Source organism: Microcebus murinus, chromosome 3 (assembly GCF_040939455.1).
Source record: "Microcebus murinus isolate Inina chromosome 3, M.murinus_Inina_mat1.0, whole genome shotgun sequence".
NCBI lineage: Eukaryota > Metazoa > Chordata > Mammalia > Primates > Cheirogaleidae > Microcebus > Microcebus murinus.
The window spans coordinates 111,675,676-111,696,647 of record NC_134106.1 but is presented as its reverse complement, the minus strand read 5'-3'; the positions used below and the strand labels follow the sequence as shown (position 1 = coordinate 111,696,647).

General features: G+C 44.9%; 1 protein-coding gene across 2 annotated transcripts in view; it reads right to left on the bottom strand.

Moving 5' to 3' along the window:
* The window catches only part of PGM2 (phosphoglucomutase 2), a 32,517-nt gene extending 17,974 nt beyond the window's left edge, over window positions 1-14,543 (bottom strand). Inside the window, exons 1-7 of one of the 2 annotated variants that reach the window (XM_012771009.3) lie at window positions 14,395-14,511; window positions 13,356-13,490; window positions 10,290-10,457; window positions 6,650-6,756; window positions 3,498-3,582; window positions 1,320-1,403; window positions 994-1,187 (exon numbers count right to left, since the gene is read on the bottom strand). In XM_012771009.3, coding sequence (XP_012626463.2) covers window positions 994-1,187; window positions 1,320-1,403; window positions 3,498-3,582; window positions 6,650-6,756; window positions 10,290-10,457; window positions 13,356-13,490; window positions 14,395-14,460 — 839 coding nt within the window. In that variant the 5' untranslated portion in view covers window positions 14,461-14,511. Of the gene's footprint in view, window positions 1-993; window positions 1,188-1,319; window positions 1,404-3,497; window positions 3,583-6,649; window positions 6,757-10,289; window positions 10,458-13,355; window positions 13,491-14,394 lie in introns of both variants that reach the window. The other variant, XM_020286320.2, reaches the window with a different exon arrangement.
* Window positions 14,544-20,972: the final 6,429 nt, after the last annotated feature.

Genomic DNA, 20,972 nt, shown 5'->3' with positions numbered 1-20,972 from the left:
AAACTTTTAAAAACAGTTCACCAAAGATTTCAATAAAAAATTCCAAAGGTGGCTGGGCATGATGGTTCATGCTTATAATCCTAGCATTATGGAAGGCAAAGGCAGGAGAATTGCTTGAGGTCAGGAGTTCGAGACCAGATTGAGCAAGAGCAAGACACTATCTCTACTAAAAACAGAAAAAGTTAGCTAGGTGTGGTGGCACATGCCTGTAGTCCCAGCTACTTGGCAGGCTGAGGCAGGAGTATTGCTTGAGCCCAGGAGTTTGAGGTTGCTGTGAGCTAGGCTGACGCCACGGCACTCTAGCCCCAGGCATCAGAGCAAGACTCCGTCTCATAAAAAAAAAAAAAAAAAAAAATTCAAAAGGTAACAAGAAAAGGGAAAACATTTTAAAATAAATAAATTTAATTAGAAAAATATAGTTTTCTACATAAAGAAGTTCTAGAAATACAAAAAAAGATGAGTCAGGTGTGGTAGTTCATGCCTGTAATCCCAACACTTTGGGATTGCTTGAGCCCAGGAGTTCAAGACCAGCCTGGGCAACCTAGTGAGTCACCATATCTGCAAAAAATAGAAAAAATTAGCCAGGCCTGCTGGTGCCCACCCATAGCCCTAGCTACTCAAGAGGTTGAGGCAGGAAGATTGCTTGAACCCAGGAGTTCAATGTTGCAATGAGCTATGATGATGCCAGAGTCTAGGTGACAGAGCCAGCTACCTGCTTTTGTGTTTACACTCCATCAGTGACGTATCATCTATGGATGTTTTCATAAAACAGCAGGGTTGAACAGCTGAGAAAGAATTCATGTGGCCCTCAAAGCCAAAAATATTTCCTGTGTGCCCCTTCAAGAAAAGTTTGCCAAACCCTAGTCTACAGCCTCTAAAATCAGATGCACTGTGTGCACCAATTCAAGAGAAAATGTCATGAAAATTGAAAGAATTTGGCTGAATCACATTAACTTAACTCATTTAAGGTCAGTGAAGACACAATCCATTTACCTGTGGAAACAGTATTTTGTAAGGTCTTCCAAGTAGTCTTTAGTGACAGAAGCACTGGGGTTGTGAAGAAGTGGACTGCCGTCAATTAAAGAGTCGCCCCACGCTTGCGGCCACGGCTCTAGATTGTCTTCAATAGCTTGAGAAATACCTTTATCGTGAGGAGAGATGATCTGAGCTCCATTATCCCAATAGACCTAGAGAACCCAGAACACATTCGAAAAGTTTAGAGTTAATGAAAATAAAGCATCCACTACCTACGCCTCCAAACAGTAAAGGCACAGGATTCCTATAGAAGGACATAAATGTGGAGAGAAAAATAAAAATACCTTATAACCATTATCCTGCTTTGGATTGTGAGAGGCAGTTATCATGATTCCAGCACAAAGTTTCAAATGTGACACTGTGTAGGGCTGTAACATAGCAAGAAATAAAAGCAGACAGTTTTTAACAAAAAATTAGATACATTTACAATGTCTATTGTGTGTTGTTTATGCCAACTTGTCCCCTCTCGATAAACACAGCACACAAATATCATCACGCGTCATCCGCCGCGGTGCCGCAGCCACCCAGCGCACTCTCGCTGCCCTTGAGCTGACGGCTGCTCACAGTCGCAGGGCGTGGGGCCCAACAAGAAAGGTGGGTCCTTTCCTAGGCGTCGTCTTCTCATCCTGTCTTCCACTTGCTAGGGCTAGAAAACCACTTCAAACAAAAAAACGGTCTAAGCTTCTATTCCAACCTTCTATTTTTGGTAGACAGGGACTCGCCCTGTCCCCGAGGCTGCAGTGCAGTAGCCCGATCATAGCTCACTGCAGCCTCGGACTCCTCGGCTCAAGCAACCCTCTGTCTCAGCCTCCCAAAGTGCTGAGATTACAGGTGCGAGCACCGTGTCCAGCCTCCATGTTCCGCTTGGAATAGGAGCTTATAAATTCCGTTTATTCCCTCCAACTGCTTCAACTTCTCCTCCTCTTTCTCACTTGCGTTTAAGGAAAAGGTTGAGAGGAAAGGAAACAGTGCTCTTACAGGCTGCGCATTTATCTCTCACTCCAGGGTTAAATATCCCTCCCTTAGTTGTGACTTAATTCCCATCGTCACAAGATGGCTGCCCACGATGGGGGGAGGGGCTGGAGTCCCCCCTACGGCTGCAAACGAGATCACTGCACACAGGCAACCTGACAGCAGAACCGCTGGTCCCCTCTAGCCACCCACCAAGAATCGCTGCAGTTTCCTGCCCCCTTGAAAGTTATGTCACATCTCCCAGATAACCTGGGGTAAAGGAAAGGGGAGGACCACTCCATAGTGTGGGGAATGATCATGAGACACTCATTTAATTCATGTCTGTTATAAAAATAATAGCTATTAATACTTGGTACGGAAGACAATCAGGATGCTAGAACACACTGCAATTTTTCCATCAAACAATGAAACTTGGCCAGGCACGGTGGCTCACGTCTGTAATCTCAGCGCTTTGGGAGGTTGAGACAGGAGGATGGCTTGAAGTTGGTCAGGAGTTTAAGACCAGCCTGGGCAATACAGTGAGACCCAGTCTCTATAAAAAAAAAAAATAGCCAGGTTCTATGGTGCACATCTATAGTCCCAGCTCCTTGGAGGGCTGAGACACAAGGATTGCTTGAGCCCAGTTTGAAGTTACAGTGAGGTGTAATTGTGCCACTGCATTCCAGCCAGGCTGACAGAGAGACACCCTGTTTCGAAAAACAAACAAAAAACCAACAACACTTGAACTACATTTGGACCTGACATAGAGTGTGTCCTGGGCTATTTACAATCTGGGAGGTGTTGCATCTACCTGCTGGTGCACTAGAAATAGCAAACACAAAACAAGTGGGACTGACTTCTGTATTGATACACTCTCGTTTCTACTTGACGCAAGTAACTGCATCCAAATCATTTGCTAAAATCATATATTCTTAGCATCTAGCCCAGCTCTTAAAAGTCTGACTACATCAAAGCAACAGCTTTTCTTTAGGTTCTGCTACATGAAGAATTTGATAAGATGTCTTACTCAGACATGCCAAGCATGCTCTCTGTATGAACCATGAATAGCATTTAGCATGGAACATTTGTATAAAAGGCAGGTGCAGCAATTTGTCAAAAATATTCATGATAAGACAGGATTTGAGGTGAATTCAGATTCAGACACAAGAAGTTTCCTAATTGTGACAGCTGGGAAAAATAACTACACATCAAAGTAAAAGACAAACAGACAAAACATCATTTTGCTAACTTGCTAAAATACTTTAGAATGCAAGCAAAAGGAAAATTGCACATTTAAAAAATCATTGCTGATGAATCAAAACTTGAATACTAAAGAAAACTCATAGGATGTGGGAGAAGCCTCCCTGGAGAGAGAAGAGAATGCCCAATTAATGCTGAGCTCTTCTGTCATTCAAATAGCCCAGCCCCAACAGCCCTAAAGACTGTAAAATTCAGCCAAGTCTCATCCCTGATCCCGTGACAGGAAATTATAAAAGGAAGCAGTTACTTACCACAAAGGGGGTCGGGGTTACATCGTTAAAGAGGTGCACAGGAACCCCCTGACTGATAAATGTGGTTGCAGCAAGTCGGGCAAACCTGGGAATACAGAGTGACAGGGAAGAAAGAGTCTAGATGTCAAGATCTCAGGTGACAGAAGAAGGAATGAATGCCCGACCCTTCCTTAGGTAGAACACAGCAGCCAGTATCAAGGACAACATTTATTCCAAATCTTTACATTGGCACAGGACATTTAAAGCTGGAGAACACTTAAAAGTAACCTCATTCCACCTCTTCTTTGTTTTACAGAAATGGGACTAAAGCCAAGAAAAGCCAGGCACCTTGCCCATGTCTGACAGCCAGTAAGCGGCTGGGCCAGGTCGCTCCCAGCCTCAGCTCGCCTGCCATCCAGCTCAGTAGCTCCAGCTGTGGTCACTCTGCCCCTGCCCCCTGAAGTGTCTGGAGACATTTTGGGTTGTCACACTGGGGAAAGGGGGAAGGTGCTACCGGCAGCTAGTGGGTAGAGGTCGGGGGTGCTGCTGCACGCCCACCCTACAATGCACAGGGCAGTCCCCACAACAAAGAATTATCCAGCCAGCGTGAAGTCACATGTCAATAGTGCAGAGGCTGACAAACCTGTATACACCGTGCAGACCAGCACTGGACTACAGATGGTTTTATTTGAAACATAGGACATATTGGTGTGCATGTGCGTAAACACACACACACACACACACACACACACACACACACACACACACACATATCTTGGTTCCAATTAGCCTTTAAAAGAAAACTTGAACCTTTGACATTTTTCTCAGCTTCCACTGCAACTGGCATCAAATCTGTCTTCATGCATGGTGTAAGATACTTTACCACAAACGAGCAATTTACTTAGAATGAGCAGTGTGCCATTACTGGATTAAACAATCAGATCATTCATTCTCCCTCGAAACCTTTCTTGAGCACCAGCTTCATCAACACCATCGTAGGGGCGGGCTGGGGCAGAGGGGAGACCTCCGTGCCCATGCACACAAACACACGCACGCGCAGCTACAAACGTGCACGGAAATTATTCAGTGTGTTCTCTTCATATGCTTAACAGTTACTGCTTACGTTCCCCACGACATATTTAAAATGGGAAGATTAAAGAACTATAAACATCACATCTGTAATCCTAGCACTCTGGGAGGCCAAGATAGGAGGATTGCTTGAGCTCAGAAGTTCAAGACCAGCCTGAGCAAGAGTGAGACCCTGGCTCTACTAAAAATAAAAAGAAATTAGCTGGACAACTAAAAAATATATACATTTAAAAAAAATTAGCCGGGCATGGTGGCGCATGCCTGTAGTCCCAGCTACTCGGGAGGCTGAGGCAGGAGGATCACTTGAGCCCAGGAGTTTGAGGTTGCTGTGAGCTAGGCGATGCCACGGCACTCTAGCCCGGGCAACAGAGTGAGACTCTGTCTCAAAAAAAACAAAAACAAAAAACTAACAAACATTTCTTTAGGTAAAATTATGGAACTGGAATACTTTCAACCCTTTAGGAAGATTCTATTTATTAATACTTGTGAATGTTTTGTCATGCATTGGTTTAACATTTATGTCAGTCTCTAAATGTCTTACACATTGTAGGTGACAAAGAGTAGCCCTGAGCTCCATCCTATCCCATCAAACTGTGAGACCTGAACCATAAACTGAAATATAATCTGTAATATCAAGTACTTTAAGGAAATGATATGGCTCGAAGGCCAGAGCAAGAAATAGCTATACCTTAATCGTTATATCTGAAGGATGTATCAACCAGAAGCAGGGTAGTCAGCCTAAAATGAAAAAATTCGAGAAGCCAGCCAGGCAGATTTAGCCTCAGATACTCAATGTGCACATACACATACCACTCTGACCAGAGGATCTGCCCGGGGGCAGCAGAACATGCTGGTGGTCTGTTCAAACTGCACATTCACTAACTATAAACGACAAGCTGACTTCTGGTTTATACCACATCACATGTCTTTCATGCACCTTTATCCCCCAGAGCTACAACATTTCTCTTGCTTTATTGAAAAAAATCACATTTTTGAGCCTCAATGCTGAAAACTAAAAATCTTATGCCCTCCTGAGTTCAATCTGGGGGCTGATGTCATCTGGGGATTTTCCCCGGCCACACTCCCTTCCTCACGGCCACACATTTGCTGCCATCAATGCTTCTCTCTTAGATTGGAAGCTCTGGGTGGGCAAAGATAGGACTCTATAAATTCATCCAGCTCTGCAGAGTTAATGAGACTTTTCATTAAGAGTAAGATTTGTATGTTCTCCCAATCTGAGAAACTATTAATACTTATGCTCTGGAATGATCAAAAATTCATCATAATAGGGCAAGTGTTTAATTTAAAAGAGGGTCATATAACATGGTTAAGAGAAGGGGTTGCTAAACTACAGCCCAGTTTGTAAATAAAGTTTTATTGGGACACTGCCATGCCCATTCATGTATGTATTGTCTATGGGTACTTTTGTGCTTCATGGTAAGTTGAGTAGTTGGGACAAAGACCATATGGTGTGCAATGTGTAAGACACGGACTATCTGCCCCATAAAGAAAAAGTTTGCTGACCTCTAGCACCAGACTCTTTATGCTGTTGTGACTCCTCCTCTCATTTTATGATCGCAGGGCGGAGATAACAGTGCATACCTTACAGGTTGTTGGGAGGATTCAATGAATAAATATGTAAGTGCCTGGCTCATAATCAGTATTGCTGCTATCACTATCACCATCATCTTATACCTAAAGCTACTAAGAGAGTCCCATGAGTTTGGGAATGTTAAAAATGCAGCTTGACATGAGAAGTGGGCCATAAGACTTATGAATAGCAGGGGGAAAATTACATAAAAAGAAGTAAATGAGAGGGAAAAATAATATTGCCAGTTTAAAAAAATGTCTTTCATTTAGATGGGTATTATATTCTAAATCATCTAGATAATATTATTTTCTTAATCTAAGTATATAACCAGAATTTTACAAAGCTGCAAATAGAATTTACCTATCATTTTCATAGGTAAGCAAGGTAGCTAACAGATGTATTTAAGTCAAGATTCAAGATATTGAAATGGTGATTAAAAATAAAACAGCAAAATAAACTACAAAAAAATCGTTTCCTAAAAATGTTTAAATACCTTTTGCTGCTGCCTCCACTGGACGGGTGAGCTCGAGCATCAAAACTGATCACCACGCCTCTCTGCTTCAGGTCACTGAACTGTTTTTCCAGGTATCTGCAAAATCCCTAAAAAAATGCCCCAGGGCTTGAAAGACTGTATGTTTAACACATCTTTTATTTATATGACATAGAATAATTAACCAAAAATCAAGTTTTCTCAACTTTCATAGGAGAGCATTATAGCAGAAGGGGGAAAACCTCCCAGTAATTAAACAAACTGAACAGTAAGAAAGCAACAGCTTTATTATCTATCTATCTATCTATCTATCTATCTATCTATCTATCTATCTATCTATCTATCTATCTCTGTATCAGGCACTGTGTTGGGCACTTAGTATCTATTATCTCTAACCCCTGATCAACTTTGCCAAGAAATGCCACTTTACAGATGGGAAAACAAAGGCTCAGAGAGATATGGTCACTTGCCTAGTTTCAGATACGCAAGCACCAGAACCTGGTTTTGTACCCAGGTCTGGTAAGAGGTGGCTCAGTGAAGGGCTTAAAAACAAATACTCAAGAATCAGAATCTGTGGCTTTGTACTTCACTCTGACCCCTATAAGCAAATTACAAGTTCTTTAATCTCCTGGTGCCTTAGTTTCCTCTTCTGTAAAACAGAAATAACAATAGTACCCAACTCATAGGGCTATTATCGGAGTTAATTAATTAAAATATGCAAAATGCTGAGAATTCAACACCAAGTAAGTACTAGGTAAGTGTTTGCCATTATAAGAATTATTTTTATTGTTACTTTCCTTCAAAGCCTTATAGAACAAAGAGAACTCTGGATGACTCGGCAAAAATGACAGTTCTTATTATTTCTTTCACTTTGGCTATAGGAAGTTTCATAAATAATATATGTAACTCTAATTTTTGTTAGGGGGACACATCACACCCCCAGAATGACTTTAGAGTCTTCCTTGACAAACACTGCACTGGGCGTGACTTCTGAGGTTGAGTGCCAAAGGAAATAAAGACTGGCGTGTGCTGGTTTGTGGGCTCCCCAGAAGGCAGGTGCTCAGCCGCCTGACACGCCAAGGCTTCCACATGACAGCACCCCTCCCTCCCTGGTTACCCCTGTGCTGGAGCCAGTGCTAGAGGGGGCAACAAGCATTCCGCTGTAGCCCAAACCATCTCCAAATTCTCTAACACTTTCTGGGGCCGGCTGAGGATGAGCTCCTGAGAAAACCGGCTAAGGGAAAAGGGAATGCTTCTCAAGAAAAGACTCAGTGGGAGAAGAGGGAGGTTTTCAGAATTGAAATATTATAAAACACAAGAATCAAGCTTGTTATATGGCTTCAAAAATCAGAACAAATATGTGAAGGCTACAGAAAGGCAGATTTGGGCTCAAAATAATGAAACTATCTTTTAATGAAAATTGTACAAAATACAGAATGGGCTGTTTCAGAGGACAGTGAATTCTCCTTCACTGACGTGACATGGATAGATTAAGTAACTGAGAACACATAGATCACAAATCAAGCATAAACTAGAGCAGAAATTCATTGATAAAAGGAAATTATAACCTCTACGAATGAGGCAAACAAGACAAAAGTTGTCCTCCAGTTTCTATCCTGTTTCCTATGAGATGTTCTTGAATCACATCCACCTGCTTCCTAACCTAACCAGGCAAATCTGGGGGCACATTAGGACGAGACTCCACACCTGAAGACCAGCAGGAAGGGAACCTACGCCACAGTGAAAGTCAGAACGGTGGACGGCGATCACTGTGCCCGCACATCAGCACTCTGCCGGGACACGGCCCAGGCCACGGTGGGAGCTGAGCGGTCTGTTCTGGGAAGCCTCTTTCCCCTAATTTCACAGCCATTCCTAAAATTTTAAAGAGTCACCCGCTGCTCAGATACAACTTTCTTAACTCTTAACATCTTTGTCTCCTATTATAACCATTCCAATATAGGCAAGATGACACTTCAGAGAGGTGGCGTTGTGGAGAAAATTATCGCAAGGGGGTGGCTGATTGAACTAGATGATCTTCAAATTATTTTGATCATCTTGGTTTTATCAGATCCTTAACTACCACAAGGTCTACTCCCAATTCTTCAAGGGGAAAGGGTGGGTGACATAGGTCCTAAATGGAAATACATTTCATCATTCTTGGAAACTAGATGAATATAAGAAAAAAGTCTCAAGGTTACTCTAGAATCCCTTAGAACCCCCTAACAATTAGGCTTCATAGCAGGTGGGACCAAAAGGATTTTCCAAAGACAGCCACAGCAATATAGCCCATCCCACACGGTCTTCTTGTAACGTGATGTCAAAGTTTCTCCAGTGGAAAGAGGGTGTCTGCCCTCGCCTTGAGTATGATCCAGCCCAATCGACTCACTTCTAACAAACAGAATATAGTGCAAGTGACTTTGCGTGACTTTCAAAGCTAGGTCATACAAGCCAGTACAGTTTCCACTGGCACATTCCCTTTCTCAGAAAGCTCCCCTAGAAACCTGCCACTGTCCTGCAAGGAAGCTGAGGTCACACGTGGGTGACCCAGCCCAGCTAAGGGCCCAGCCAACAGCAGACATGTAAATGAAGGAGCCTCCAAATGAGTCCAACCTCCAAACTGGCCCAGGTGCTGCTGAATGGAGCAGAGATGAGCTGTCCCCACTGAGCTCTACCCAAATGACAGACTTGTGAGCAAAACAAATGTGGCTGTTGTTATAAATCACTATGTTTTGGATGAACTGTACACAGCCCTAATGACTGGAACAGGCTTCCCATCCTCACTCCACTCCAAGTCTTCCCTCCCAGAAGATCTCTAGCTTGGTAAGAGTTTGTGGGCAGGAGTTCCCATGGCAATTCTGTATCCTTACATTTTCGGGGTTTCACTAGAACATGCCTGACTCTTTCACACTGGGATGTACATATGAGGCACACGTAATCATTATTAGGCAATTTTTCTAGCCTTTACTTTCCCAGAATTAAAGTGACATCCATTTTTAACAAGTCTAAGTTGAAGAAATTGTGAGAATAATCTATTCTATTTCATTTTCCTTACAAACAGTACTTCCAATACTCAGTGGCAGCTCTTCTGTTTTTTCAAAGTTTTCATCTCTATTCCTAAAAGCTGGGTCTAGACTCTGACAACAAAATTCACAAATTAAGGCAAGAAAACTCAACAATAGATTTAATCCATACCATAAATTAAAACAGAATAGAATCTGCTTTTGGTAATTTTGGCAGAAAAGTTTTTCAGTGCTTGTATCCATAGAATCATGGCAAAAATTTTAAGACCTTAAAAGTTGGTCAGCTTAGTTGGTGCATTTGTACTGGAATGAAAGCTCCGCGAGGGAACCTGTCTGTTCTAGTCATTCTCATATCTCCAATGCCCGGCACATACATAGTAGGCACTCAAGGAATCTGGTAAACGAATGAATGAATGCACGGGTGCATGGCCATATGAGTCCTGAAGCCAGTGCTGCTTCGGCCAACTGCACAGGCCTTACTTCACAGGGTACGCAGTGCGGACTCCCTGCGCCCAGCCAAGCTCACAAGACTTGTTCATGACTGAAACAAATTAGTTCTATCAGACACAAAAGGAACCAGGGGATAAGTTAAGAGCAACTAGTAACTATAAAAAATGTGGTACCTGTGTGGTCTGGATGATGGTCAAGTCATTCACCCGAGAAACACCTGCCCCCATAGCGGCTCGAAGGCCTGCTGTCCCAAACTGCATTCGGGCCCCGAAACATTTCTGTAGTTCCTCTGTATTGCCTTCCGCTATTAGTCTTTTCACTGTCTCCAAAGTCAAAGGATTCTGCAAAACAGAAATGTATAGACCAGATACAGCCAGACAAATAAGAGAAAGAAAAGTCTGAAATGTAAAAAGCCCTGCAATAATTCTAACCTATGGGGGGAAAATTATATACATATACATAAGCTTTTCAATTTTCTGACGTTTTTGAAATTTGAAACATGAAACTAGTTTATTTGACACTAAAATGTAAGTATTCTTTTATTTCCTACCAAGGTTAAGCACTTTTGGAGAAATGGTAATAGAAGTTTTAGCACAGTCTAACACCCAGAATGGGATTTCAGCCACTCCACTTACCAACTAACTCTGTATGCTTGGTGGATTACTTAGCTTCTCAAATTCTTAGTTTCCCCATATGTACAATGGAAACAATCTAGAACCTCCCTTACACAGTTTTTAAGGTTTTAGGAGAATTATATCAAATGAATGTAAAGTATTATTCTCTACCTGGCACTTTGTTGTGATTAAACATACATTTTCTTCTTTAATGTCCTCATATTTTCCCATAGATTGATAGATTATACAATCTAAATCAAAACCTTGGCCGGGCAGGATGTCTCACACCTGTAATCCTAGCACTCTTGGAGGCTGAGGCAGGAGGATTGACTGCTTGAGCTCAGGAATTCAAGAACAGCCTGAACAAGAGCAAGACCCCGTCTCAACCAAAAATAGAAAAAAATTAGCTGGGTGTGGTAGCACGTGCCTATAGTGCCAGCTCATCAGGAGGCTGAGACAGGAGGATCACTGGAGCCCAGGAGTTTGAGCCTTCAGTGAGCTAGGATGATGCCATGGCACCGTGGCTTGGGCAACAGAGCAAGACTTTGTCTCAAGAAACAAATAACAACAACAAAACCCCCCTCACTTTTGTAATGTTCACATACCTGGTCAAGTTTGAATCTTGCAACAACACCAAGAAACAGGCAAATAACAAAAACTCCATTTTACTGATGTGGAAGCCTCAGAGACTGAGTGGCCTGCTTAAGCTGCATGATAAGCGTTAATCGAGTGCCTCTTCTGTAACATTAACTGCTCCAAACGGACACTGACACGAATCATTTAAGTTTATTATACATTGCTCTATTTTCTTTGTACAACAATTGCAGATAATGTTAAGATGGAAGAAAAATAATGACAATCACATTAATTTCATATGAGACTTTTACATGATGAGTCCAGGGGAACAACAGAGAAAGCACTTTCTGTTCCTATCTGACAGACATCATCCATTCAGATGAACACTCAGGAAAGATGTGGCCACGCAACTATACTTTGAAATGCTATTGCAATAAAACCTTCATTTTTTGGACTTAAGCTCACATTTCAGATTGTTCCAGGCTCAACAAGGATCAAGTAACTCTCATCTTTTTTTTTTGGTTAAGAGCAGTAGGCATTACACACAGAGCACAGTCTTACCTATCAGTTTGTCAGGTGCCCCAAAGAAGAGCCCAGAGCTGGTACACAAAACAGGCTCAATAAATGTTCGTGGAGCGAATGAGAAAACACAGACTTCACTGTCACACCCAATGTCCAGTGACCCTCTCTTGTTCAGCGTAGGTGTGGAAAACCCTAACTGGCCTGTGACGTCTATAAAAGACCAACTAGCCTAAGAGGAACAAAGGACACAGAGATAAGAAGGAAAAGTCAAGAGGCGAACAGAGGTCAGAAGCAGCCCTGAAAGCGACCAAAACCAACAGTACAGAAAACAGCAGGAAAGAAGGCCCAGCGGAAATGCGCGGCACCCACTGGGCGCCCTGCCACAGTGGGGGCATCAGGTGACAGGGCTGCTGGGAGGCTCACAGGAGGGTGCAAGGGCTCCTTCCCACACAGGAGCCTCTCTCAAGCCAAAGAAGAAATTTTGAGAGAAGAAAGAACAAGAGGAGTAGTAACAATTCAAAAATAAAAAACGACAACATCCCTCATCCCAAGGAAGTACAGTCTTTCTCCATATAGATGCAACACTGTAGAATTTGGGTTTTACTTTTTTTTACTTCAAAGGGAAATTTTATGGAAGAAGCATTACCAACTCTGACTTCAAAAGAATCCTATACTCTGTAAGTTACTAAGTTATCAGAAATGGAAACATTTTCCCCACTAAGAATCACAAAGTTCCAGGAGCAGAAAAGACACCCAAGGAGTTGCCAATAGCATGATGGACCCCGATTTGGTGCCATTTCATTTACAGGGGCCAGAGAATGGTAAATAAAAACAAAGATCTGGCCCGGCCGACAGAGCTTGCAATCTCCTTCACTCATTCATCAAATAGTGACCTGCTAGTGCCACGTGCTGTGCCAGGCACTGCAGACCAGGGAAGTCAGCGGGAGCAGAGAGCAGACAGGGTCAACTACAGAATACGCTGGGGCCCAGCGCAGAATGAAAACGGGTGACCCCGTGTCCAACAATTAAAAACTTCAAAACAGAACAGGGAGCATTAAACCAGGAGCGGGCCACTCTAGGAGCACGGGTCCTGCGTGGCTGCAGAGGTTTCATAGCCCCGAAGTCAGCCCTGGAGACAGGCGCTGAACAAACCTACAAACAGGTGGGTTTTGGGGGGGGGGTGTTTTTACCAATTGCAGTAAGACCTACTGGTACAAAGGGAAAAAAACAAGTTGTTTAGAGAGACTATTAGGGAGAAATAATTTCACTTCATAGCCAGGGAAGGACTCTCTCTGTCGGCCACTTGGAGGTTCAGACCGGAAACATGAGTCACAAGGAGAAACAGAGTCAGCAGAGAAGAGCAGGGAGGAGCCTTGGGGGCGGGGAGGGAGGAAGGAACAGGGGGAGCCTCAAGTGCGAGAGGAGCGGAGTGACGTCCAGAGCTGGCCCCGCCCCTTCTTGCTCTAGCGAAGGGAAAGGGAATAAAGAGGAAAACAGCTGCGCTGGGCCCAAAGGGACCGTCCTCACCTTCCAGTTCTCAGGGAGACTCCTGACGCCAGGCGGGCCCTCCCGGGGGACCGTGTTTGGAACCAAGGCCTTGGGAGGGGGACGGAACCCTGCCCGGAGGCGAAGAGGACGGGCCGAACGGAGCGGTTCCGGGTCCTTGGGGACGCACAGAGGACCAGAGGACCAGTCGGCCACAGGAAGGCCAGCGCGCCTCCACCAGCCCGAGCGCGGGCCGGCCGCGCTCACACCGCTCCTGCCCCCCCCAGCGCTCACACCTCTCCTGCCCCCCCAGCGCTCACACCTCTCCTGCCCCCCCAGCGCTCACACCACTTCTGCCCCCCCCAGCGCTCACACCTCTCCTGCCCCCCCAGCGCTCACACCTCTCCTGCCCCCCCCAGCGCTCACACCTCTCCTGCCCCCCCCAGCGCTCACACCTCTCCTGCCCCCCCCAGCGCTCACACCTCTCCTGCCCCCCCAGCGCTCACACCTCTCCTGCCCCCCCAGCGCTCACACCTCTCCTGCCCCCCCCAGCGCTCACACCTCTCCTGCCCCCCCCAGCGCTCACACCTCTCCTGCCCCCCCAGCGCTCACACCTCTCCTACCCCCCCAGCGCTCACACCGCTCCTGCCCCCCCAGCGCTCACACCGCTCCTGCCCCCCCAGCGCTCACACCTCTCCTGCTCCCCCCAGCGCTCACACCGCTCCTGCCCCCCCCAGCGCTCACACCGCTCCTGCCCCCCCACCCCTCCGCCCGGCCACGCTCACACCCCTCCTGCCCCCCCCCGCCCTCCGCCCGGCCGCGCTCACACCCCTCCTGCCCCCCCCCGCCCTCCGCCCGGCCGCGCTCACACCCCTCCTGCCCCCCCCCCCGCCCTCCGCCCGGCCGCGCTCACACCGCTCCTGCCCCCCCCGCCCCCCGCCCGGCCGGACTCCAACTCCCACGCAGCCGGCCGCGTCCCCGCTCAGGGCGCCGAGCCCGCGGGTGCGGGAGGCAGGGCAGGAGGCCGCCGCGCCGGGAGAGAGGCCCCGTACCTTCTCGCGGCGCGTCCCGCCAGACTCACCTTGTCCCAGAGCAGCCACCGCGCCGTCTCCAGCTGCAGCCGGGCGTCCCCGCTCGCCGCCGCCATCCCCGCGCCGCCGCCCCGGAGGCGGGAGCGAGTCGCCTTCCGGCTGGCGGGGCGGGACAGGCGGGGCGGGGCGGGACGGGCGGGGCGGGACGGGCGGGGCGGGACAGGCGGGACAGGCGGGGCGGGACAGGCGGGGCGGGGCGGGGCGGGACAGGCGGGGCGGGACAGGCGGGGCGGGGCGGGGCGGGACAGGCGGGGCGGGACAGGCGGGGCGGGGCGGGGCGGGACAGGCGGGGCGGGACAGGCGGGGTGGGGCGGGACAGGCGGGGCGGGGCGGGACAGGCGGGGTGGGGCGGGACAGGCGGGGCGGGGCGGGGCGGGACAGGCGGGGCGGGACAGGCGGGGCGGGGCGGGGCGGGACAGGCGGGGCGGGACAGGCGAGGCGGGGCGGGACAGGCGGGGCGGGACAGGCGGGGCGGGGCGGGACAGGCGGGGCGGGGCGGGGCGGGACAGGCGGGGCGGGACAGGCGGGGCGGGACAGGCGGGGCGGGACAGGCGGGGCGGGGCGGGACAGGCGGGACAGGCGGGGCGGGACAGGCGGGGCGGGACAGGCGGGGCGGGGCGGGACAGGCGGGACAGGCGGGGCGGGACAGGCGGGGCGGGACAGGCGGGGCGGGGCGGGACAGGCGGGGCGGGGCGGGGCGGGACAGGCGGGGCGGGGCGGGGCGGGACAGGCGGGGCGGGGCGGCCGCGGGAGCCACGCGGGAACCTGACCACACTGCACATTCCTGGGCAATTGCAGCTTTAAGCATGAAAGGTAAAATGAAACTTCTAGAAACTAACACAGAGGTTAGGGTTAGGGTTAGGGCGGGAACCTGACCACACTGCACATTCCTGGGCAATTGCAGCTTTAAGCATGAAAGGTAAAATGAAACTTCTAGAAACTAACACAGAGGTACATCTTCCATGTCGGTGTAAATCAAGAGCGGGCACCTGAGCGTGAAAAGGCATGCCCAGGTGTGTTTCTAGCTGCATTGTTAGTGAAACCCCCAGCTGGAATGACCCCCTGTCCATGAACACTACAATGGATACATATATGGTGGTCTATTCATACCAATTCATATGAACCAATTATGGCGTTTTCATATAGCGATCAAAATGAACTACTTTATACCCAACATCATGGGGGACTCACAACATTGAGTGAAAGAAGTCAGACCCCCACCACCCAAAAAATAATAGAAAAGAAAAAATCAGTGGCTCCCAAATGCTGGGGATGGGAGGAGGGGCGACCACAAAGGGCACAAATGAATCTGGGGAGTGATGGAACTGTTCTGTATCTTGGTTGAGTTCGTGGTTGCACAACTCTATGCATTTATCAAAATTCATAGAACTGTGGACTATAAAGGGTAAAGTTCACTGCATGTAACTTATATTGCAATTTTTTTTGTTTCAGCATATTATGGGGGTATAAATTTTAAGGTTTCAAAAAATACCCTTTCCACCCCTCCCCCCACAAGTCTGAGTTTCCAGCATGACCATCCCCCAGATGGTGCACATCTCACTCATTATATATATATATACCCGCCCTCCTCCGCCCTCCCCCCTGCCCAATACCCTATTACTGTAGTACCTATGTGTCCACTTAGGTGCTGCTCAGTTAATACCAGTTTGCTGGTGAGTATATGTGGTGCTTGTTTTTCCATTCTTGGGATACTTCACTTAGTAGTATGGGTTCCAGCTCTAACCAGGAAAATATAAGATGTGCTATATCACCGTTGTTTCTTAGAGCTGAATAATACTCCATGGTATACATATACCACATTTCATTAATCCACTCTTGGATTGATGGGCACTTGGATTCTTTCCACAGCCTTGCAATTATGAATTGTGCTGCTATAAACATTTGAGTGCAGGTGTCTTTTTTGTAGTGTGTCATTAGATCTTTTGGGTAGATGCCCAGTAATGGGATTGCTGATCAAATGGTAGATTCACTTGTATCGCTTTAAGGTATCTCCATATTGCTTTCCACAGAGGTTGAACTAGTTTGCAGTCCCACCAGCAGTGTAGGAGTGTTCCCCTCTCTCCTCATCCACGCCAGCATTTATTGTTTGGAGACTTTTTGATAAAGGCCATTCTCACTGGAGTTAAGTGATATCTCATTGTGGTTTTGATTTGCATTTGCCTGATGATTAGAGATGTTGAGCATTTTTTCATATGTTTGTTGGCCATTCTTCTGTCTTCTTTAGAAAAGTTTCTGTTCAAGTCTTTTGTCCACTTTTTAATAGGGTTATTTGATTTTTTTCTTGCTGATTTTCGTGAGTTCTAAGTATATTCTAGTTATCAGCCCCTTATCTGATGCATAGGATACAAAGATTTTCTCCCATTCTGTAGGTTGTCTGTTTACTTTCATGACTATTTCTTTGGCTGTGCAGAAGCTTTGTAGTTTGATCATGTCCCATTTATTTATTTTTGTTGCTGCTTTGATTGCCTTTGGGGTCTTCTTCATAAATTCTTTGCCTAGGCCGATGTCTAGGAGAGTGTTTCCAACATTTTCCTCTAGAATTCTTATAGTTTCATACCTTAAGTTTAAGTCTGTTATCCAGCGTGAGTTGATTTTTGTGAGAGGTGAAAGGTGTGGGTCCTGCTTTAGCCTTCTACAGGTGGCTATCCAGTTTTCCCAGCACCATTTATTGAAAAGGGATTCTTTTCCCCAGCGTATGTTTTTCTCTGCTTTGTCAAAGATTAGTTGGCTATATGAGGATGGTTTTATATCAGGAATCTCAGATCTGTTCCACTGGTCAATATTCCTATTTTTGTGCCAATACCATATTGATTTCATTACTATAGCTTTGTAGTATAGTTTGATATCTGGCATATTAATACCTCCCATTTTGTTTTTGTTGCCTAGAATTGCTTTTGATATTCGGGGTCTTCTTAGGTTCCATAAGAAGCGTAAAATTATTTTTTCTATATCTGCGAAGAATGCTGATGGGAGTTTAATAGGTATTGCATTGAATCTGTAGATCAGTTTGGGAAGTATAGACATTTTAATGATGTTGAGTCTGCCGCCCCACGACCATGGTATGGATTTCCATCCTCTACTATTCCTTCCTCAGTGTTTCATAGTTCTCCCTGTAGAGGTCTTGAACCTCCTTGGTTAAGTATATTCCTAGGTACTTTAATTTCTTTTTTGCTATTGTGAAGGGAATTGAGTATTTGATTTGGTTCTCAATTTGATTGTTGTTGGCGTATATGAATGCCTCTGATTTCTGTGTATTGATTTTGTATCCTGAGACTTTACTAAATTCATTTATCAGTTCCAGGAGTTTCTTGGTTGAATCTTTGGGGTTTTCTAAATATAATATCATATCATCAGCAAACAGTGAAAGTTTGATCTCTTCTGCCCCTATTTGGATGCCTTTAATTCCACTTTCCTGTCTGATTACTGTAGCCAGGACTTCCAGCACTATGTTGAATAGAAGTGAAGATAGTGGGCAGCCTTGTCTGGTTCCAGTTCTGGTTCTGGTTCCAGTGGGAATGCTTTCAATTTTTCCCCATTCAGTATGATGTTGGCTATGGGTCTGTCATATATGGCTTGTATCATTTTTAGGTATGTCCCTTCTATGCCTATTTTCTTAAGTGTTCGTATCATGAAAGGGTGTTGAGTTTTGTCAAAAGCTTTTTCTGCATCTATTGAAAGAATCATGTGGTCTTTGTTTTTGCTTCTGTTTATGTGGTGAATTGCATTTATAGATTTACGTATGTTGAACCATCCCTGCACCCCTGGGATGAAGCCCACTTGGTCGTGATGGATTATTTTTTTGATAAGCATCTCCATTCGGTTAGCTAGGATTTTGTTGAAAATTTTTGCATCTATATTCATTAGGGATATTGGTCTGTAGTTTTCTTTTTTTGTTGCATCCTTTCCTGGTTTTGGTTTCAGAGTAATATTCACTTCATAAAAGGTGTCCGGAAGATTTCCATTCTTTTCGATGTGGAATAATTTCTGCAAGATAGGCACCAGTTCTTCTTTGTAAGTGTGGTAAAATTCAGGTGTGAAACCATCTGGACCGGGACTTTTCTTTTTAGGGAGATTTTTAATTGCTGTTAATATTTCAGCTTTTGAGATTAATCTGTTTAGGAAATCTATTTCTTCCTGGTTGAGCCTAGGGAGGCTGTGTGTTTCTAGAAATTTGTCCATTTCCTCCACATTTTCCAGTTTGTGTGCATAAAGATTTTTGCTGTATTCATAAATTATATCTTGTATCTCCTTGGGATCAGTTGTGATATCTCCTTTTTTGTTCCTGATGGAGCTTATTAGAGATTTCTCTTTTCTGCTTTTCGTTAGCCTAGCCAATGGCTTGTCAATTTTGTTTATTTTTTCAAAGGACCAACCTTTTGTTTTATTAATTTCCTGTATAGCTTCCCTGTTTTCAATTTGGTTTAGTTCTGATTTGATCTTGTTGATTAACTTCTTCTGCTGGGTTTGGGGTTGGTCTGTTCTTCTTTTTCCAGCTCTTTGAGTCGTTTAATTAGTTTGTCTATTTGTGATCTTTTTGACTTTTGTTTATAGTCATTTATGGAAATAAAATTTCCTCTCAGAACTGCTTTAGCTGTGTCCAAGAGGATTTGATAACTTGTCTCTCCATTATCATTTTGTTCATAGAATATTTTTATTTCCATCTTGATTTCTTCATTTATGAAGTAATCATTTAGTAGGAGGTTATTTAATTTCCATGTTTTTGTGTATAAATGTGAGTTTCTGTTAGGGCTGATTTCTACTTTTATTCCACTGTGATCTGAGAAGATACACGGTATGATTTCTATTTTTTTAAATTTCTTGAGGCTTAGTTTGTGTCCTAGGATATGGTCAATCTTAGAGAATGTCCCGTGAGCTGATGAGAAGAACATATATTCAGTGGATTTTGTGTAGAATGTCCTGTAGATGTCAGTCAGACCCAGTTGTTCTAGAGTTTTGTTTAAGTCCATTATTTCTTTACTAATTTTCAGTTTGGAGGATCAGTCTTGTGCCATCAGTGGGGTGTTGAAATCTCCGGTGATTATGGAGTTGCTATTAATCAATTTGCTTAGATCCAGTACGGTTTGCTTTATGAATCTAGGTGCACCTAAGTTGGGTGCATATATATTTAAAATTGTTCTCTCTTCTTGTTGAACTGTGCCCTTCACCATTATGTAATGACCATCTCTATCTTTCATTACTTTTGTTGGTTTCAAAACTAAATCATCTGAAATTAGAACTGCCATGCCAGCCTTCTTTTGGCTTCCACTTGCTTGGAATACTGATCTCCACCCTTTTACTTTTAGTCTATATGCATCCTTGCAGGTTAGATGTGTTTCCTGAAGACAGCATATGCTTGGCCTGTATTTTCTTATCCATTCAGCCAGCCTATGTCTCTTGAGTGGAGAGTTTGAGCCATTCACATTTATTGAGAGAACTGATAGGTAAGGTAGATTACTGTTCATTCTGTTGGGTTGGATGTTGTTGCTTTGATTTCTCTCTTGAGCCATTGCAATATCTGGCCTTTAATCTTTGGATTTTGGTTGTTTTTATATTTGTGTGTTTTTATTATCGTGTTCCATGCGTAACACTGTTTTGAGTACTTCTTGTAGGGCTGGTCTTGTCTTGGTGAATTCTCTGAAACTTTGCCTATCTGAGAATGTCTTAATTTCTCCTTCATATATGAAGCTTAGTTTTGCAGGGTACAAGATTCTAGGCTAAGCATTATTTTGTTTCAAAAGAGCGAGAGTGGGTCCCCATTCTCTCCTTGCTTGTATTCTTTCAGTTGAGAAATCTGGCGTTATTCGGATCGGTTTTCCTTTGTATGTAATTAACTTGCTTCTTTCACCTTACAGCTTGTAGGAGGGTCTCTTTTGTTGATATTTTGGTCAGTCTGATGACTACATGGCGTGGTGTTTTCCTGTTTGCATTGTATGTCCCAGGAGTCCTTTTCGCCTCTTGTATTTCTAATTCTAGGTTAATGGTTAGACCTGGGAAGTCTTCCTCAATTATTTCTTCAAAAAGCTTATCCAACCCTTGGGTTTTTTCTTCCTCCTTCTCTGGAATCCAGTCGATCCGCAGGTTATTTTTCTTCATATAATCCCACAATTCTTGTAAGCTTTGCTCATGTCTCTTATTTTTGTGCTCTAACTCTGTGATTAACTTATTTGTTTGAATGAGTTGTCTTCAACCTTTGAGATTCTTTCTTCTGTTTGGTCCACCCTATTTTTGAGGCTTTCCACTGTGTTTTGAATTTCCCTTAATAAATTGTTCATTTCAAGGATATCTGATTGATTCTTCTTCAAGATCTCGATCTCCTTAGTGAATCTTTGTTCCAATTCTTGTATCTTCTTTGTAGTTTCTTTGTGTTGGTTACCCATTTTTTCTTGCATATCATTGAGCTTTCTTACAATCCAATTTTGGAATTCTTCTTCTGTCATCTTACAATCCAATTTTGGAATTCTTCTTCTGTCATTTTGGGTTTGTTCAGACTCCGTTCCTTGAGAGCTTGTGTATCTCCTGTTTTTCCTTTTATGAGAGTCCCACATTG